Here is a 20,621-nt window from a genome sequence, read left to right as displayed (position 1 = left end):
GAATTCAATAAAACACAAGCGCTAATTACGGTATCCATTTTAAAGGCATACACAAAAGCAAAACATATTCTGCAAATAAAACCATGATTTGAGATTGAGAGTCCAAAGTTTTAAGCACCTAACAAATAACTACAGGGTTAGACAAGTGACCAAATGAATAAGCCAGAGTAATATAAAGAGAGATATTTGCGACAGCGAACCTGGTAAAAAAAAAAACATGTTTATTTATATAATTCCCGTCGATCATGCCACTGTTTTTCCAAGAGATTATTTACCTTGGTGGTTTGATTTTTGATGGTAGTCTCACATGGCCATACTCTTTCTTCATCTGATGGTATCGTTCTACTACATCAGCTGCCTTGATATGCTGACCTATCAGGGCTAGTAGCTCAATAGCCTTGGCATAGTCACCACTCTGCTCATAGCAACGGCTCGCATCACCCAACCTCTTGGCACGGTTCTCAAATATCTTGGCAGCCTTCACCATCTGGTGAGAAATGATACAAATATATTTCCTCTTATTAAAGCTACTTTAAGGGCCCCTTGAAATCAGTACCACATATGGCTACCCTGGTTAAAGAAGGATTAAATAAATAATACAGAGATGCCACTTGCTGTTGTCAAAATTTCCTGAAAAACATGGAAAAATCCTGGAAATGCACTTTTCCCTATCCTTTTGAGGGTAGAGTAAATATTTCCTAAAATTGGCCCATTTCTTTCAAAATTTCCTGAAATCAGGTAAGTGGCATCTCTGATAATAATATTATTTGAAATCTTTGTACAAGACAAACAAAAGGATGCCATTAGGTAAAAAGCTGAGTACTTATTTGATAAGTTTTGCTATCATCTGTAAAGTCTTCTAAATCACAATTATCAATAATTTGAGGTGAATTAAAAAAAGGTAAATCTCAAAATGGCCAATGCTGACATAGCGCCAGTAAAATTATACTTATAACTGGTTGTCTTCAAATACAAAATCCATCAAAAACAAAAACCTGATTTCAAAACAAGGCTAAAATGTCTGGCAGTGACACTGCAACAAATGTTTACTATAACAATGACTGTGCTCTCAGCTTTTTTTTGCAAAAAGTGTTCATTTACGGAGAAAATTTCCTGGATGGTCAGTGAAATTTTTTCACTGGCTGTCATTTATGTATGTGTTGACTGAAATTTTTTCACTGGCTGTCATTTATGTATGTGTTGACTTGTGTTAAAAACCTTTCTCATATTTAATTTACCACATAGTTTGACTTTATTTCTCCGTCTCGAATATTAATTCGGAATGATTTCCAAACCTCTTTCTTAAAGCTTCTTGGATGAGAAGATGATAGAGGCGGTATTGAACTGAAGGCCTATAGATAATAACATCAGTGCTCTTCTCCATCTGACTCATTAGCTCAGTTGGTAGAGCATCGGTCCGGTGATCCGAAGGTCCCAGGTTCAAATCCTGGATGGTCAGTGAAATTTTTTCACTGGCTGTCATTTATGTATGTGTTGACTTGTGTTAAAAACCTTTCTCATAGTGTTCATTTAGTTTCTGAAAATGGTTTCTTAGTAATCCTACCTCTCCTGTCTTCTCAAAGAGCTGAGCAGATAGCAAATACTCCTTGGCATTAAAGAGGCACCTTGCAGCCAGGCTACCAAGATCACCACACTGCAAGAATGCCAAAGCTGCTGCCAGGAATTCTTCTTTCATTCTACTCGGCTGATCACGCAGACGCTCGGCTTCCAAGGCACGGTGATGGGCTTCAGCTTTCAGCTCTTTCTTCTCTGTAAAATGATTTAATTTACATAATGGATTGCATGAATATAACACAAATATGTGTACATCCATATCAAAACAATGCACTTGTCGGCTGCTACATGTGTCTCATTTCAAATAATAGCTATGAATAAATACCAGACTCATATCCGAAGTGGAGGTCACTTCAAATCATCCCAAGTCACATGGTTTAGGAATACAGAGAACATTCCTTAACCACGTGACTTGGGGATGATTTGAAGTGACCTGCACTTGAGATAAGTCTGGTATTTATTCCTAGCTATTATGTGAAATGAGACACATGTAGCAGCCGACAAGTGCATCGTTTTGATATGGATGTACACATATGTTATTCTTGTGGCTCTATTGATCAACAATCATTTCCCCTCCTTTGTGCCAAGGACAGAAAATAATCCTTGACTAGGATTGAAATATGGGACCTCAAAATTCTAATGTTTGGGATATTTTTTTCTGATTAAAACTTATACTGGAGATATCAAAACATAGTCTCAACGATTTAGGTGAGAGAAAATACAGCATTTCAGATTTTCTATACTTTTTAAAATTTTATACAAGTTGAACAATTTTGATCAAACTCTCACAATTGTGAGGATAAGGTATACTCCAGGCTTAAAATATATCAGTTGAATCATCGCCTGCCAAATCAAGTCAGTAGATATTTACCTAGTCCAGCTCTTCTGTAGCATTTGGCAGCAACAAGCCACAGCTTATGCTCATAGAAGTAGTCACCTCTCTTGTCCCATTCCTCCTGAGATGAAGTCTCCACAAACATGGAATCCAACTCTGCAAGTGAACAGAATAAAATGATGGCATTAAATGGACAATCAGGAATATTTGGTACAAAGCTGCCCCTCTAAATGAGCAAACCAATATAAATGTCAAAATGATCGTAATAACTTCACACAACATTGTTATCCCCAGCATTAACTGTTTTTGTTTATATGTTTGTGAAGGTTGTCATTCATCCAGGTTTAATAAATATTAAATTGAACATAAAACTGATCAACTAGACTCACATTTATTTGAGAGGCTACAGTATCGCACCTTATCCAAGGTGCATCTTCAGGCTGTCTGATGATTCCAGTTGAGTGCAATGTGAGTCCAGTTGAGTGAAATGTGAGTCCAGTTGATCAGTTTTATGTTCAATTTAATAATAATGTTTTTGTTTATGTCCATTTATAAACTCAAAATCAACAGCTTCAGGTGTTCTCACATTTACTAGGTTTATGCACATTGGTGCGTATTCCAAAATGCTCAAGAAGTTTTGATCAAACCACTGGTTGTCCATGTAAATCAAGTAAACTGAGCAAGTATCAATTTCCTTTCTCTTCTCATCAAATTATCAAAAACCTTCCAAAATCTCATTTTACAAAAGGGAAGGCCCAATCCAATTTAGTGGCTCGTAGTTGTGAAATTGTCAAAGACCTGAAGATAGTAAAATAAATAATAATGCATTGGGATAGCCAAATAATTAGGGGCAGAAAAATGATACATAAGGATGTTGGCTGGCATCCCTTCTTATAAAGTTACCATTATAATTTGATTTTGATCAAAAACTGATTAATAAATGGAAACACCCCTAAACTTACCACTGTTGCCTCCTTTATCCACTGCTTCAGGCTGAACCACTTTAATGAGACGTAGACGCTTGAAGTACTCAAACATTGGCGCCCTCTTTGTCTCATCTTCATCAAACAACCACACATTAACCCTAGCTCTGGTAATGGCAGTGTAAAGGTACTTCAACTCAGAATTTAATACCTGAAAAAAGGAGGAAACAAATAAATTATGTCAATACATAAATGAATTCTTTTTGTCATTATATTTTAGTATGCCTTATTTTTCCCAAGAGAGCTAATATCACGAGAGTGTGAACTTAACTTTAATCTGATCAACTAAATTTCAATTTATTTGAGCGGCAATATTTCACATCCTGGATGCATTACTGGGCCGAACTTCACTCAATTGAGGTGATCCGAGTCGTAATTTGGCAGGAGCCTACAGCTCAGCTATGAAGATTCCTCGGAAGCTTGACTCATCTTTAACTACCAGAGTATCAGTTGGCCTGCTGATGCAGACAGGATAGGATTCTGAATCTGAATCTGAATCTGATAGGATGCAAAATATTGCTGATCAGATTAAAGTTTGAAATACATAGTTGGTGCCTTCTCTAGTAATTACAAAGGTATTAAAAAGTTATAAATATAACAATACAAGGCAGCTTGTAGATATATCACCTTTAGCATCCGAACACTTTGTATAAACTAGAGCGGTTCTCGGCTTTCATGTTGGCTTTCGCAGTTCTCGCACCTGTGTATGTGGTAGGGGAACCATGTGTGATCCTGGTTGGTGTGTTTCGATTGATTGGTTTAGGTATTTTTGGTGTCTTGGCCTGTATGTGATGTTTCTGTTCAGAACCTCATGTGAGGCAAATGTGTAAATTTTTGTTGTCGTTGTATTGTAGCGTATGTGTTGCTTGTTTGTCTGTGCCATTGGAATAACCAATGCAAGAAATATCATAAAGTTTGATTTTGAGGTTTCTTTAGCATATAATGAATTTTAAAGCTTCATACCTTTTTTGTAGAATGTAATTTGAGCGTCGATCTCAATGCCTCCACGTTGATGCACGTTGTTGTAAAAAAAGATGTGTAAGTTTTTGTGTGTTTTTTTTGTTGAAAATTTGAAAAAGAAACATTATCCATTCACGAGATAGGCCTATGGTTGGACGGAGGCCTAAATCAAATATTAACAACCCAGTATATACTGACGTAAAAAGCAGTTCTTTTATTTTTTTTTCCATAAGACCAATATGTCCACTTGGAAAACAATCCTTAAGAATTAAATATACAAACCTATATTCTGAATAAAACAATTCTGCTGTAACCCCCCCTCCCCACCCCAACATGATTTCCTAACAATATAGTAACCGAAATGGTAAACCTGATCTTTATTCTTTATTTAAAAACAATCCTCTTACATCCCATGCAGTACGATTTTACACTGTAATACTAGTATATAGATATGCGTTACATTTCGTAATCTTTCTTTGCTTTGTTTTAAAGAAAAATGTACCCAAGCGGTTACATATCAGCACATCACATCAAAGGTCCCATTGGGCGCATGCTCTCTTATGTTTTGTTTTTTCGCATGTCCCTCTAATCATTTTTGACAAGCTACATGTAGCTGATGCTGTTTGCTGTTTATTTATTTCGTCCCTATATTATTTCTTTACTTTTTTCAAGTGTATTTCATGATAGCGCACTTTATGTACCTCATAAGTTATGTTTTTATATCAACCGTGTTGTATTTTTAAAGGCAGTTCTTGTTTCACCTCCTGATCGCAACGCAATGTCAATATTAGAAATACGCAGAGGTACTGTACACATTGATCGGGACTATTCGCTGTGACGTATGATGAATGGGGTCGTTATGCAAATATTTGAAATAATGTGTTTGGATTTGTCAAATGGACAGTAACTGTGTGATGACTCATTTGCAATGTTACGTAATCATGGACGCATGTCTGTGATATGGTTGCCAAATCCGCGATTTAATATCCCAATAGGGCGCCAACATGTTGATTCTGTGTGTATTATTAAAGCATTGTGCGCCGTTTAGGTCAGTTTGCGAACCTCTCTTTGATCGTGAATTTCTCTGAATTTAGATACCCGTTCAAGTTCAAAATAAACTGGTGTCTAGATGTAGTCTCAGTTGACGCACCAGGAAAATTGTAGAACATATATCTACCTAAGGAAGGCTGTATATTGCGAACAGGCCCCTTGCTGCCGCTAAAGTAATATATGAGTGCCTTGCCTCACATAATAATGTTGTATATGGATTGACTGATTTACCTTGTGTTTGTCAGGGTCAAACTTGAGTGGTCTGGGTCTGTTTGTAGCCTGCATATTGTCAATGTCAATTGTATGTAGCATTGTTGCTGCTGCTTTATCACTACTTAGTCGCTGCTGTTCATAGTCTTCAATCAACTCATCGAGGTACTCAGTAACGACTCGCCATTCCTTATCAGCCTGTAATGAATAATAATCACAGCTGCTGTTTACAAATAGTAACACAGAACATGGCTCTCACTATGAAATAAGTTAAAGAAAACAGTTCTATCTATAGTGGGAATTCCAATTGAATGAATGCAGCTTTCAATAGCGTGACGAATTTGTGCGTACACTGCGCGATGTACGCCAGCGTGTGCGACTGTGCATGAGTAACGCGGAAGTGAACCCAACCCTGCCAACGCACTCGTGATTGGATAGCATTGTATCCAAGGTCGTATGCGTTAGCGTTGTAGTTTGAAATACGCAATATCACGATCACGGTTGATCGAGTGCAGCTGTTAAAAGCTGCGCTTCATTCAATTGGAATTCTTACTATAGTATGTTGATTACTGTACACTTGTAAAGTACGAAATTTTGTGAGCATGAACAAAACACAGAAGTTACAGAAAATCACAACTATACAAACACTTCCTCTTCTCACAAATTCAAATTTGTATATTTTGTGCAAATTGCTTGCCACTCAAATGGGATTTTATTCCAAATGGTAAAAAAGTTTATGTCGAGTATACAATTCTTTGATCTTATTGAAATTGAATGTATTAAAGACAAAAATAAACAGATACTGAAAAGTGTTTTTGGGTGGAAAAAACTAGTGAAAACAAAATATTCTTACCGGTGAGTCATTGAAGAAATTATAGAGCAGTACATCATCAAACTCCAGTCCTTTGGCTTCAAAGATGGTGAGTACCAGACCAAGACTCAACTCTGCTGGTAGTCTCTCCTTGGCCTCCTCATTAGCGACCAAAATCACCTGGAGTGCAGGAAGAGTAGAGTTAATTACAAGATGTGTAAGTGTTTCTTTTGTAACTGTTCTTCTTTTTAAGTTCCAGATCAGGAATATAAGATTTTAGTCAGTTTCCTCGATTTGAGCAGCACGCAATAACCTAATCACCCAGGGCATAATAACATGCATGAAGGGCGACTTGTCTGTACGCTGGCAACATAACCGTGTAAATGCCCTGATTAGAATCTGCCACTGCAAAATCCAACATGGCATGACAGACTATAATAGTAGGCATGAGCAAACTCATGTTTGAAATATATCTACTTGCAAATTGTATTTATTATTATGTATTTGAAACATAAGGCTGTGTATGGATAATCAATTATTAACTATAGCCAAAATATTTAATTCTCGATCATGAGAGCCAACTTGGGTATGCACAGTTATTTGCGTCGAGCGTACTATGCAAAGACCGGCGCTAATGGCGCCAACACAGCTTTTGAGACTTGACCAGACAAATCACACGGTCGTTGCTAGGCAAGGTCAAGGTTAGGTCAGGCAGGTCAAGCGATCATGTTATTCTATGAAAAGTAGGATGACGCCGAATGTACATCCTCTCATGATCGAGAATTTGTTGTTTTGCCTATAATTCTCTGTGTACGCCAATTAGCTGCGTACTGCAAGACTCCAGGGTGTAAGATACTTCATTAATGCAAATTGCAATGACTATTTTAGTTTTTGTCCATACCTGATGTGCACCAAATTCAATTTCAGATGTCTTGCGCTTATTGCCACGGAGTAGCAATGCCAAATCACTGGCGAGGCCCGATTCTAGGAGCACAGGAGATGGGCCATCAAATAGGCCTTGGTCACGGTCCAGACGGTCAAAGGAAAGAGGAAAGAAATGAAACATCAGGTCCACTACACTGGATGCCAGGTTCAAGATGCCTATATAAGAAAAAATATCATCAAAAGAGCACATTCAAGGAACTAGAGCTTCTGAACCTTACCAAATTTTACTTATTTCTACAAATTTTATTTGCGCAACTATATTCATTAGTTTTAAAAATCACTTTACAAATACACCAAAAAGTGTGTACTTAAAAAGTATTATGAGATCTGAAATTGTACCCATGACTACTTCTGTTTTGGAAAACTTCAAAGCGATGATTCCCATTGAGTGAAATCTGTAAAAACCGCACATGTGATCCAAAAGTTTTCAAAGAAAATAATCGTCTAAAGGCAGTACCTACCAGCATGAGACCTGTAGTTGTGAGTGAGCTGGTAAACACGTTTAGGCACTCTTGCTTTGGAATGTTTGCCTAGACTCTTCACAGACTTGCTGGCATAGTAGAACAAGGACTTGAGATCATCAAAGCGAAAGGCTACACCTCGCATGATACTCTGTGCAGTGTCACCTGTAAATTCAATTGGAGATAAAATATATCCTTCTTTAACAAAAGCACCATGGAAACAAACAAATGGACATCAGAGATCAAAGATGTAAATTTACTGGGATATAACAAAACGTCAAAAGCAATTGCAAAGTGAACTGTGTGAATCAAGGGGCTATGGGTGATCAGCATGTCCCTGGTAATTTACATACATATATATGTATGTCATACTACTGCAAAATGCCAATGCTGGACAGGTAAATGTGACTTCTTCTTGTGTATGTACAACATACACAAAGTGCAGTTAGTTGTACTGGGTCGCAGAATTGTAGAGGTAAAAAAATATGTCATGTATCGCTATGTGGATGCTTCGGCAATGAACCTGAAGGCATGCGCATCTAACCATGGTGGGGTAATTAGTATATAAATAAACCACCACACCCCCTTGCGTGGCAGGTAGTATAGTACTAGGTTATATCATACCAATAGCAAGCATGGTAAATTTTATAAAACAATTTGAGATAAAATCGAATTATAAATTCTTTGCCTGTGCAGCAAAATTCTAATCCTTGCAGTAGTGAGAGTATGTTCTTACAAATATTTACAGGCTAGACAAAAATGTAAACTTAAGATGTGAATTCTAGAAAAGTACAAGATAACATTAACAAGTACACTGAAGATCTATTCCTTACCAGTAAGGAACAATGCGTTAGGATCATGACAGCATCGTATGATGAGAGACAATTCTGCTTGTGTGAAATCCTGGGTTTCATCCACATAGACCTGGTGTACGGCCCAGTCTGGACTCTGAATATCACGCATGCGGCGATAGATGTGGAATACCAGATCAGCTTCATCAAACAGATTACGTTGGCGCTTTTCGTGCTGTAATAAATCAAAGAAGATCAAAATAAGCACAACTAAATTAAGCTCTAAGAAATATTCAGCAACATGTGATCAAATTTAGTGCAATTACAGTTGAATCGTAGGATCAAAATGCAATGTTATTATTACGACTTTCTTTCATTCAACTGAGGATGTATGATATAATTGCCCACCTCATATGCAAGATAGACTTTGTAGATCTTTCCTCTGTCAGCCGTGAAGTTGGGAGCTCTCTTGCGCCCAAGGTCCTGATACTTCGCCTCTGCCAGGTGGCCTTTCTCTGTGTGTAAAGCTTCTACTGAACCTGTAAGTATAAATTTATGCAACCTTTATTAGCTAACATTCTACTTATTCAAACCTCACTGTGCTGGCAGTGGCGGGTGGTCTAGTTTATTGTTATTTCACTCCAGAAAATTGATTTCAATTCTATTCCAATTCAATTCTTTCTATACAGGGAGTCTTGCTATTCAATTCCAATTCAATCCACCTTGCTTTAGAATTAATTCATTTCGATTCCAATTCAATATTTTAATTTCAATTCCAATCCAATGCAGTGAAATTAACAGCTAATCAATTTCAATTCAATTCTGAGCATTCATTTCAATTCCAATTCAATTCCAATTCCAATACAGTTGCAGTTTGTGTTAATTGACCAAAGGCACACTGCAAAAACTGTGTCTAGCTAGAGATTGAACACTTTTTGTCCTCGATTTGTAAACCCATGTAAAATCTAAACACAAAATGTCAAACTTCAAAACATCAAGTGTTTAATATCTATTAAACACAAGGCATCAAATTACTAAACATGTTTAGCATTTAGACATGTTTACAAATCGAGAACAAGATGATGTCTAGAATGGTGTTTAATATAGACACTATTTTTGCAGTGCATGTTTGAAATTTTACTACCATTTTTATCAGTGGCGTAGATTTCTTGGGGGATGGGGTTGGAAAAAAATTCTTGAAGTATATTTGGTCAGAAACCTTATTATTCAGGTGCTAGGCATCAACATTGGGGGATGATTGTACGGACCATACCCCTGGCAAAATATTTATCCCCCATCTCCCCCCCCCTGATCTACGCCTATGAATTTTATAACACTTGAGTCAGCAACACAAATTAGTCAAAATCAAGTATACTACTTGTCACAAAAGCATGTTAACTTCTTGTCCCCCATGTACATTATTTTCTAAACTTAAGGTGTGTGGTACGATCGATAATGTGACCCTGTCCCCACACTGACATCAAAGATGTCAAAAATCAAGGTTTTGATACTATTAGATAGCCCCTACTTGTCTCCTGCTCCTCCTAAGATTTTACACCCAAATCCTTGTACTTTTGAAAAAGTGTGAAAAAATCTGTCATTTCTTTAATGGTTTTCTCACAAAAAATTTGACTTTGTTCAAATGTACAATGACTTTTGAGCATAAAAATTAGCAGCTTGAGAAAAATAGGGGCTTTATGATTAGTGCCAAAAGTTTTTAATGTGTGTCTCTTGAGTGAATAGACCTAGAAGTGTATCAGAATTCTGCACGGGGGAAGGGCATTTTTTACAGGTGGAATGATATGGAATCACAGACATCTGCTTGTGAATTGAAATGCTGAATTGAAATCAAAGCTGAATTTCATTTCAATTCCACTTCATTCTTCATCACTCGACATGATTTCAATTCCAATCCAATTCAATTCTTCATTGCTCACGATGATTTCAATTCCAATCCAATTCAATTCATGCCCAAGCCCACTCATTTCGATTCCAATTCAATTCCAATGCATTGAAATGAAAATCGCCCAAATTTCATTTCAATTCAATTCGATTTCAATGCATTGAATTAACATTAGTCTAGTTTAAAAATCATACTTTTCTAACTTTCTGAAATACTGAAGAATTTTCATTCAACAACAACCCAACTTTTATGTGAAAGGAAATTTGTTAGGAAAGTAAATAAATGTGTTTTTTAAAAATAAAAGCATCTGAAGTGATTGGGCACAATAGTTTGATCTACTTATACATGTAGAACATCAACACATTTAATGTGGGAACAAGAAGTTTGAAAACTATCAAACAAAATATGTAAAATCACAACTCTTCTTTAATATGTACCTTATTAAATGATTAAGAGAACCTCAATGTCTAAGGATTTTCAGCTTGGATCAATTTGGTAATTCTGACCTAAATTTGGCCAAATGAGCCACAAAAATCTAAATTATTCTTATTATTTTCTTTAAATTCTCCAATTCTTCATTGCCAATTTTTCAACTTGCTGGACATAATGAGCACCATATGACCTTAGCAGAGGGAGTACTGATGAAGGCTTCTTTCTTGAGAAACAAAAGCTATGGCAGACACTATATAAACTGAGCTCAAAAAGAAACTTATAATTTTTTACAACTTGTGAATCACAAGGTCATATCTTAAAATAGTGTCAATCAAAATGAACCAAAATTACACACAGGATTATTTTAATACTCTACTCAAAACACATGTCAGTAACCAAGCAGATGTCCAACTGACACAACAGCAAAATGCACTGTCATGGGACAGCTTCCTGGACTTCCTCCATTTTCACAGCCCAACATTTGGCACCCAGCACAAAAAATCTGTGAGAATGCACACAAGATCTTTACACAGATGATAAAACGGTGCTGCTTTCAGCTTTTCATACACTTTTTTCATGAAACAGGGCTGGGCTGTGAATGTGGTCCAGGAAGCTGTTCCATGTTAGTGCATTTTGCTGTTGTGTCAGTTGGATAACTGCTTGGTTACTGACATGTGTTAAGAGTAGAGTATTGAAGTAAACCTGTGTGTAATTTTGGTTCAATTTGATGGACAGGATTTCAAGATATGAACTTGTGAAAAATTTTAAGTTTCTTTTTGAGCTCAGTTTATGTTAATATGCCCAGATGATACATACCTTTAATGAAGGATGTAATCTCCATCCATACCAATGTAGGATGATATGGCAGCTTTGTCTTCTTGTTGATCCTCTGCCATAACTCATATGCAAACACCTCGTAAGTCACTTCACGTCTTGGGTCGTACTTTGTATTAGTCTTCTCTGCCTGTACTTGTTCATCACCAATGACTCCATCAGTAGCATCACCGCCCTCATTGACAGTCTCTGCATCGGAGTGTTCTCCTTCACTTTCTTCATCTTCATCCTCCAAGACTGGGATGAAATCCATGGGTCCTTCATCTACATGGAGAGGACATGAAATGTAACAAAAACTAAAGGGTTCCAAACTTCATTTTGCAGGGCTGCACGAGGCATAACACATTCTAAAGTTACACACTTAGGTAATATAACTACACTACAAGATTCTTATGTGGCTGTACCTGACTGGTGCACACAAAGTACCTACCAAGGTACTACACTGGTACTGCACAATACCAGCCTTGGTGACAGTGCATCTGTGCAGGCGGCCTCTTGTCATGCATGTCATATTCGTCTGCATAAACCACATCTCACAGTTTCTCTTTGGACTATTGGTCATCTAATGCCAATGTCTACACTAATTCACTAATGCGTTTCTATCATGACAAACAGTCTTTGTTGTTTGAGTGTAAGACCACCTTATATGAAATATGATAGCATTGAATAGCTGCTTCACGTAAGATTAATTCTTTGCTCAGCACAACCAGCACATTCTAAGATGTTGGTGATTAAAAACTCATTAATTACAAGTTGTCACCTTCACATTTACTTGGACAGTTTGTATTTGATTGATTGAAGTTGGAACAATGTAACAGCCTCTGTAGCAGTTGATAGTAGGTTAAGAAGTTTCCTTTCTCTTGACCCAGAGGCTGACAGTGAAATTGTTCATTTGATTGTTAGGAGTGGCCTTCTTTTCCTTGATTTTTATCTTCAAATCTGTTTCTCTCTTTTCTTTCCAAATAGGTCAGTACGCTTATATAGGGCCATGCGTCTCAAGGTGGGAACCACTTTAGGGTGGCGGTGTGACATTTTTTGTAAAAACATGATATGTTTATTGTTGTTTTGATATGAAGATGGAGACCTACACCCCTCTAGTTGGTCTCATTTGAAAGCCTGATCTTTTCTCTTTCTTTTGACACCAAAACCAGGCTTCTCCAATGATTCTAATTAATTTTACAGTTAATTAACCTAACGAGCATGCAAAGTGGCGGTGCTGAGGACACGGTGCTGAGGACACGGTACCATAGAAAGTCTATGGAAAAAGTTCATAACAATTTCATGACATACTTTTTTCCCCTTTTATGTTGAGTTGAAAACTAACATCCATGATTATGTAGTCCCAATTTGATGTCAGTAATTGTAGCAACTAAATAATTATGTACTTCATGTAATTTCAACTCATTAATTAGACTAACGAGCACATTTACAGGCTCGTTCATGCCTTTTCCCATAGGCTGCTATGAAAAACAGTTAATTTTCAGAATTGCCAGTAATTGCTCTAAAAGTGACAAACAAAGAGATATTGTATTCTTTTTGGTTTGAAAGGATTATTTATGACTGAAAGTAGTTATATAAAAGTACTTAATCAGCTAATTAGCACTAATTAAACCTTTTGAATAATTAATTACGTCTGATAATGAAGCAAATTTGTGTCACCCTGTATACATAGAAGGAAGCATCGCACCCTATATAAAGTATACATTTTCTGGTGGGCCTTTTCAAGCTCTGTTTGATTTTGTGGTCCTCAGATTGAGAAAATACTCCTGAAAAGAAATAGGCCCTCCCAAACTATATCACATGTTCATTAAAAAGTTAATTGTTACACCCTGTATATCTTCTGGTACAGACTGAATATTGACTTCTGGTTTGGGTCATTACACAGCCGTGACTAACGGCTGTGTCTTTTTTCTTACAGGTTCTTTCTTTCTTTCTTTCTTCTTCTGTCAACCATTACATTTGCTCTAGCACTCACATGCTTACATCGATTTTGACCTAACTTGGTCACAATGATCATTGACCGAGCCCCTACATGTCACATGTAACTCATGGGGTCAAAGATCATGCAGGGGTCATAGGGGTCAAAAACGTGATTTCAACTAAAAATGCATCTTCTCCCACAACTTACGTAGGATATCGACCCCACTTGCACACATGCATTGTTATTAACCAGTGTCTATGGGGTGTACACAGATTTGGGGTCAAAGGTCATTAAGGGCTCACTTCCGGTATAAAACGAAATACCTTCAGAAATTTTTATTAGCTAAGTAAAACATGGGACAGTAACAGTATGTTCACACATAATCTGCAGTCACCCAATGTATATGTGGTATTTTTTTATTTGGGGTCAAATTTCATTAAGGGGTCACTTCCGGTATAAAACGAAATACCTTTAAAATGTATCTTCTTCCACAGATTATGTAGGACAGTGACGCCACTTGCACACATGCATTGTTATTACCCAGTGTCTATGGGGTGTACACAGATTTGGGGTCAAAGGTCATTAAGGGGTCACTTCCGGTATAAAACGAAAAACCTTCAAAAATGTTTATTTGCTAAGAAAAACATAGGACAGTAACGCTATGTTCACACATGAATTGTGGTTACCCAATTCATAGTTGGTATTTTTTTTTTTTTTTTTAAAGGTCATTAAGGGGTCACTTCCGGTCTGAGACGACAACCTCAAAATGCCCCTTCTGCCACAAGTAACATGGCAAAGTAATGCCACGCAGACGCATACATTGACATTAGCCAATGTCTATGGGGTTTTCATATATTTTGGGGTCAAAGGTCATTAAGGGGTAACAACACGGCTGTGTTCGTGGTCTTAGACCACAGCTAAGTCTAGTTGTAATCTATGTTCTTCATGCTTTCCAGCAATGTATACTTTTACATACCTGTAATTGATACATAAAAGGTAAAACCCATTCATTTCAAAAATGATGTTTTCAGCTATGAAAACAGTATGTCACGAAAGAGGTTCCCACCTTGAGACGCATGGCCATAGGCTTTTAGCCTGGCTTAAGTATTTAGCTTGAGCCTGGTCACATCAAGATCCCAGTGTGTCTCTGCACAGAGCAACTTTTTAAACAAACAAACATTGTGATAATGCAAAAGGCAGCAATTGCTTGTCTGTGAACAAAAGATGTTCTTGCACTCGCACGGGGCCCTTGGACAATAAAAATCACAAAACACTGCACTAAAATATATTATCTGAGGCTCGGTTTAGCACAAGTATCTTATTATTAGAATCTCCTTCCATACACATGGAATGTTTCTTTCTGAGAGTTGAAATATTAGCTTATTTAAGAAAGGTTAAAATATTCGAGCGAATGCTATAAACATACCTTTCCCCCATCCTTGAATCTTCCTCTTCATACTCCCATCCTCATTCCTAGGGAAATAGGGATTAGGTAAAGAGCCATCTAACATCAGCAGGAACTGCCTTGAGTTAAGGAAGAGTGGGAAAACAGCAGGATGAGCATCCTGAAGTCTCATGGGTACAGGTTTATCCTCTACCTCACAGTGTTCCCGGGCAAAATCGCAGGCATGGCTAAGATCTCGAAAGTTGCGCTGGACTTCGCTGCAAAGCACTCCATTTTTGGTGATGAACACTTGGTGGAGATGGTCTGTGATCTTATCAGGGTCATCTTCATCATCATCTTCTTCACCATTGGGAATGTCACAAGTGTTAGATTCTCTCGATACGAGGGCACTTGCTGATGAGGCACTGTCTTCATAGCTAGCTTCGCTATAGGTTTCAGACTCCTCTTCATCATCTACAGACATTAAAAAGACAACCAAGTTGGTTTAAAAGCAAAACAGTAAACTGAGTGTCCATCAACACAAAAGTAGGTCACATGTGATGATGTGACATGGTTCATTATTGGCAATAGACACTGCAATTTATTGAAAAATACTAATACAGTCACCAGTGCACTACTTTGCCCTCCATGCAAAGACTTTGCCCTTCATTGACAACATGCACAGACTTTGCCCTTCATAGATAACATGCAAAGATGCAGATGTATTGCTTCTCCACATTAACGCATTGTCGACTACTGAATTTTTTTATACCTACCGTTTTCCTCCTCCCCATCCTCTCCTTCTTGATCCTCTTCATCTTCCAGTGTGTCCTTATGTATGAAAGCTACTTCACGAGGTATCAGAGGCTCACCCCCTGTATCACAGGCAAGCTTCCAGTACCTTACAAAGGCTGTCCATAGCCGGTACAAACAGCAGGTGGTCTTTCCTAGGGAAAAGAAAATATTAAAATCAAGATTGCAAGCACAATAACTGCACATTTTGTCTATATTCTGCAGGTATTACAACATTACAGGCTTGTATCAACTGTCTAAAAACAATGCTTGTGCATACAAGGCTCTAATAAATTTGAACATAATTTGTTAGTCCCAGGATAGTATGGGATTACGTATGGACACGGAAAAGATTCCCTAATGCCAATACATCTCAGACAATAGACAACATATTCTAACAATTATGTGTTTATTAATTGACAGCTTGGCTGCCATTAACTTACCAGTTCCACTCCTCCCAAGCAGTAACACAGATGATGGAGGTCTAGGCTGCAGGTTGATGATTGCATGCTCTAATTCCGTCACACGGAAGGGAAAATCCACCTTGACACTGCTGTCAGTCAGGATGGCATTCACAAGAGATGAGTTGAAGGAGTAGAATTTCATGATGTGGTACTCGTTCTCTTTGGAGCTTGCTGGTGGAAAGAAATCCTTGCCTCTGTCCACAAGCTGTTGATTGTTGTTTCTGGTGGGCGATTTAAAAGGGGAGATGTCGCGTGTCTCGCGATAGAACATGGGTACACGTTGCTGGGTGGTCTTTCCTACACATTGATAGCAAGCAAACAATATAAAGAACATGTTTAAAACATGAAAAAATGGAAGGTCAGGTGTACCAATATACAACCTGACCTTATGATTTGGAATGTCGGCATTTTATGCCCGCAACATTTCTTAGAACTGCAATTATAGCCACAAACGCCACATTTTGCAAAAAGTTGTTTTCCTTAAGGGATCTAAAATGAGCGTTTATTATGCGTTTCGACAGTATTTTTGTGGGACATGAGAGCACCTCAGACCTATCGAATTGCATTCTGAATACTGAAGCATGTCTTTCTGATATCAAATAATTTTCATTTTTGAAAATCACAATATAATACAAATTTTATGACAAATTATAAAAATTTGATATTTTTCAAATTTTGATATATAACAGTCCTCGAAGTAAATTATATAAATCTAATGACATATTCTTAAAGTATATGTAGCAGGGAGGAAAAGCGGACGGTCAATTGAAAATTTTGACCTTTCATATTGAAGATATGGATTTTTTTCCCCAAAAGACCTAATTTTGTTGGGTGTTTTGGGAAAAAAATCCATATCTTCAATACGAAAGGTCAACATTTTCAATTGATCGTCGGCTTTTCATCCCACCTACATACACTTTAAGTATAAATCATCAGATTTATAAAGTTTACTTCAAGTACTGTTAAATATTTAAAATATCAATTTTAATGATTTGCCATAAAATGTGTATTAAATTGCGAATTTCAAAAATCAAAATTATTTGATATCAGAAGGACATTCTTCGATTTCAGAATGCAATTGATATGTCTGATGTGCTCTAATGTCCCACAATAAATACTGTCCAAACGCTCATACCCCAGCCCTTAAATGCATTTTGTTGGGATTTTTATAGTTTGTAGATATGATTTGAACATACCAGTGATCCAAATTGCCATTTTCATTAGTGATGATAAGATGAAATGTGTACACTTAAAGTTGTGTGCAGGTTTTGGTTGTCAGCCGCACTACCACTATATCATTTTAGGTTGTTCACGATCAATTTTGGTTGTCTCGGGTGACGGACAACTTCTTATTTAGAACACTTTTCAGTTATTTAAAAATTATGAGGGACGGGAGAAGCAGCAGGTGATAATATCATGCACATCTGGTGTAGACATATATGGTGATTGATGAGAATGCTTATAGAACTTTGATACCAAAATAAGCATTCTTATTAAAAAAGGATTACTTACCTGATGTGAATTCTCTCCTGTCTATACCAACAAGTTTCTTCTGTATGATGCAATCTTTGCCTCTCTCATAGGACTTGACAATGGTCTCTATGGCACGGCTCAAGTTGTCATGGTCAAATACGATATCCCAGATACGGATGATCTCAGAGTAGATTCTCCCTCCTGGAGCACTACCATTGGTGGACTCAGGATCTGTTGAAAAGATTGAATTGATCTTACTTTATTGCAATTCCACATTTAAGGGTCATTGATGATTGTATTATTTTCAAAAGTGAACCAACATGTTATTAAAAATTCACTGTTGGATAGGATTTGTGGCTGTGTTCAGAAGCCAAAATTTTCAACTGACTTAGAAACATTAATTGCTTAATTACAACAGAGTCAACAGTACAGCAAATGGGACACAACTAGGATGAGAAACTTTGAAGTGAATAGGTGCTCCTATATTTTCCCCCCTATATCCCATTGCCCACTATTCCAGGCTATCCTACACTCTCATGAATGTGGAGCATGAAGTCCGACATTTGGATGTGGATATCGAATATCACTGGCAGAAGTCACCCTTTGAATGGTACTTTGTGAGATATAGGGAAAACGTTCATGATGAATTTACAAGAATTATGACTTGTCTTCAAAGTACCAAATATACACAAATTTCATAATGCAATTTTAAGAGCAATAGCTCAAAACACCTGTCTCCCTAATTTTGAAAACAAGACATAGTATAATGTGACACACACCTCCTTCCAACCTCTTCTCCGACTCCTCGCTACATCTGGGTGAGAATGCGATGGCAAGCTCCCATAGAATGCGCCCTCCCCTGGTCAACTTGGCTTCATACAGCTTCATGTCACGCTCTCGTGGCAATCCATCCAGTTGCTTACAAAGTCTTGTTCTCCAATCACCATTACCCAGCAGCTGGATCTTGCGGATGATTCCCTACATGGAGAAATCACAAGATGAAATCAAAACAATTAATTTAAAAGAAAGAATACAGATTTTGGATAAAGGCTGCCAGGGTCTATGCCTAAAACATGCAAAAGCAACCTATTTTGGGGCATTTTGAGGCTATTTTTGCCACTACGCATCCATGCATATAAGGTGTCTGCATACACCCCAGGCTGTCATCTTGGATACATAAAGGGACTGTACTTAATATATATTTTAGCTTTGGCTCACATTGAAAGATACTTGCTTCTAATTGAGCATGAGCATTAAAAAAGTTAGTGAAAGCTGCATCAGCAGTATTAAAGGAGGTAAAATGAACCATTTTATTGTGTGTTGGTTGGCAGAAAGATACATCTCATTATACAATGGACGTGACCAATCAATACTGATGTGCATCACTTGCCATCTGTAGGTGACATGGTAAACAGGTTGCTGTTGCGCCTACTAACCATTTCCATCCTAGGGAGCAAGTTGCTGTTGCACTTGCTGAGAGTGAATGTGCTGGTAACCTCTCCTCTCCTGGGTCGCCAATTTTTAATTCTTGTTATTATTGTGCCGGTCACAGATCACTTTGTTTTGCTCTTTTATATTGTATAATCTGCATTTACTGTATGTTGTTTGCTGATATATTATAAAATTATTTTATAAGAAAATGTGCCTTGTTATGACTTGGTTGGGTTATGCAGATCTCCGTTTCTTTTATTTTGTTCTGAGCCTGAGTCCGTTTAGGGCGGTTGCGGGCGCTGCATGATCTGATTCTTGGAATCATTTTTGCTTATGAATGTCATTTTTAGCATGTTTAAAATAATTTTTTCTGTTGCTTTAGTTCACTGTGTTTGACATGCATATTTGTTTTGGTTCTTTAATGCCTCTTCTTGTACCAGTACTTGATTGCATAGTAGCTCAGGGTGGTAGAGTGTTCTGCGTTTTGCCGGTACCTTGCGTCCGCTCTGTTTCCTCCCGGCTTGGTTCCCCACTTTGAGTTGCTGTGTGATTCCAATCTTGTACAACCATGTAATCGTTGCCTTGCAATAGTGTGTATGTGTAATAGTATGTTAAGTTATTATGCTTTTAGATCTGTATTATAATATTTATTGTACTTGTTAGCTGATATAATATTTATATTTTTAATTATTGTGCCTTGGATCAAACTCGTATAAAATCTGATGGTTTTGCCATTATGCCGCCCTGTATTTTTCTCATGGTTGGATTATGTAGTTCTCCGTTTCCTTTTGTTGAGTTCTCTTCTGTGCCTCCGGCTACGGAGCACTGCATGATCTGCCTCTTGGAATCATTTTGCTTTTGATTTGATTCTTGTTTTTAACTTATTTAATTTTGTTAATGCATTGTTGTTGTTGCCATTATTATTTGTACTTGATTGGAGTTGCATAGTGACTCAGGGTGGTGGACTGGTCTGCGTCTTGCCGGCTCCTTGTTTTTGCTGTTTTCTTCTCCCGGCTCGGCTCCCCACCTAAGAGTTGCTGTGTGCTTCCAATCTTGTGCAATGTACCCAGTCATTTTCTTGCAATATTGTGTATGTGTAATAGTATGTTTAAGTTAGGCTATATATTGTTTTTAAATTTTTTGTTCCCTAGGTTTTATGTTTTGTAAAGCGCCCAGAGGCTATTTGCGTTGGGCGCTATATTAAATCTCTCATTATTATTATTATTATTATTATATTAAATCATGCATTCTATTCAAATCACTGATTCAAACTGTATGCAGAAAGTCTGTGATCATAATCACTTGATTGACATACCACAATATGAGTCAATCTACTTACAGGTATCCTAATATACCCAATACTAAC

At 37.4% G+C, this 20,621-nt stretch overlaps 1 protein-coding gene across 2 annotated transcripts in view; it reads right to left on the bottom strand.

Annotated features, from left to right (window-relative positions):
* LOC140166135 (TPR and ankyrin repeat-containing protein 1-like) overlaps positions 1 to 20,621 on the bottom strand; it is a 34,715-nt gene that overhangs the window by 11,333 nt on the left and 2,761 nt on the right. For both annotated transcript variants that reach the window (XM_072189519.1, XM_072189520.1), the window contains exons 4-19: positions 18,604 to 18,802; positions 17,864 to 18,055; positions 16,331 to 16,648; positions 15,872 to 16,042; positions 15,138 to 15,569; positions 11,773 to 12,054; positions 9,030 to 9,160; positions 8,664 to 8,856; positions 7,831 to 7,995; positions 7,326 to 7,525; positions 6,467 to 6,604; positions 5,635 to 5,811; positions 3,373 to 3,544; positions 2,447 to 2,566; positions 1,565 to 1,770; positions 276 to 487 (exon numbers count right to left, since the gene is read on the bottom strand). In XM_072189519.1, coding sequence (XP_072045620.1) covers positions 276 to 487; positions 1,565 to 1,770; positions 2,447 to 2,566; positions 3,373 to 3,544; positions 5,635 to 5,811; positions 6,467 to 6,604; positions 7,326 to 7,525; positions 7,831 to 7,995; positions 8,664 to 8,856; positions 9,030 to 9,160; positions 11,773 to 12,054; positions 15,138 to 15,569; positions 15,872 to 16,042; positions 16,331 to 16,648; positions 17,864 to 18,055; positions 18,604 to 18,802 — 3,308 coding nt within the window. The remainder of the gene's footprint in view (positions 1 to 275; positions 488 to 1,564; positions 1,771 to 2,446; positions 2,567 to 3,372; positions 3,545 to 5,634; positions 5,812 to 6,466; positions 6,605 to 7,325; positions 7,526 to 7,830; positions 7,996 to 8,663; positions 8,857 to 9,029; positions 9,161 to 11,772; positions 12,055 to 15,137; positions 15,570 to 15,871; positions 16,043 to 16,330; positions 16,649 to 17,863; positions 18,056 to 18,603; positions 18,803 to 20,621) is intronic.

Source organism: Amphiura filiformis, chromosome 12 (assembly GCF_039555335.1).
Source record: "Amphiura filiformis chromosome 12, Afil_fr2py, whole genome shotgun sequence".
In the NCBI taxonomy this organism is placed as follows: domain Eukaryota; kingdom Metazoa; phylum Echinodermata; class Ophiuroidea; order Amphilepidida; family Amphiuridae; genus Amphiura; species Amphiura filiformis.
Note: the sequence above shows the minus strand (reverse complement) of the source record. Positions and strands in the feature narration are given on the sequence as shown.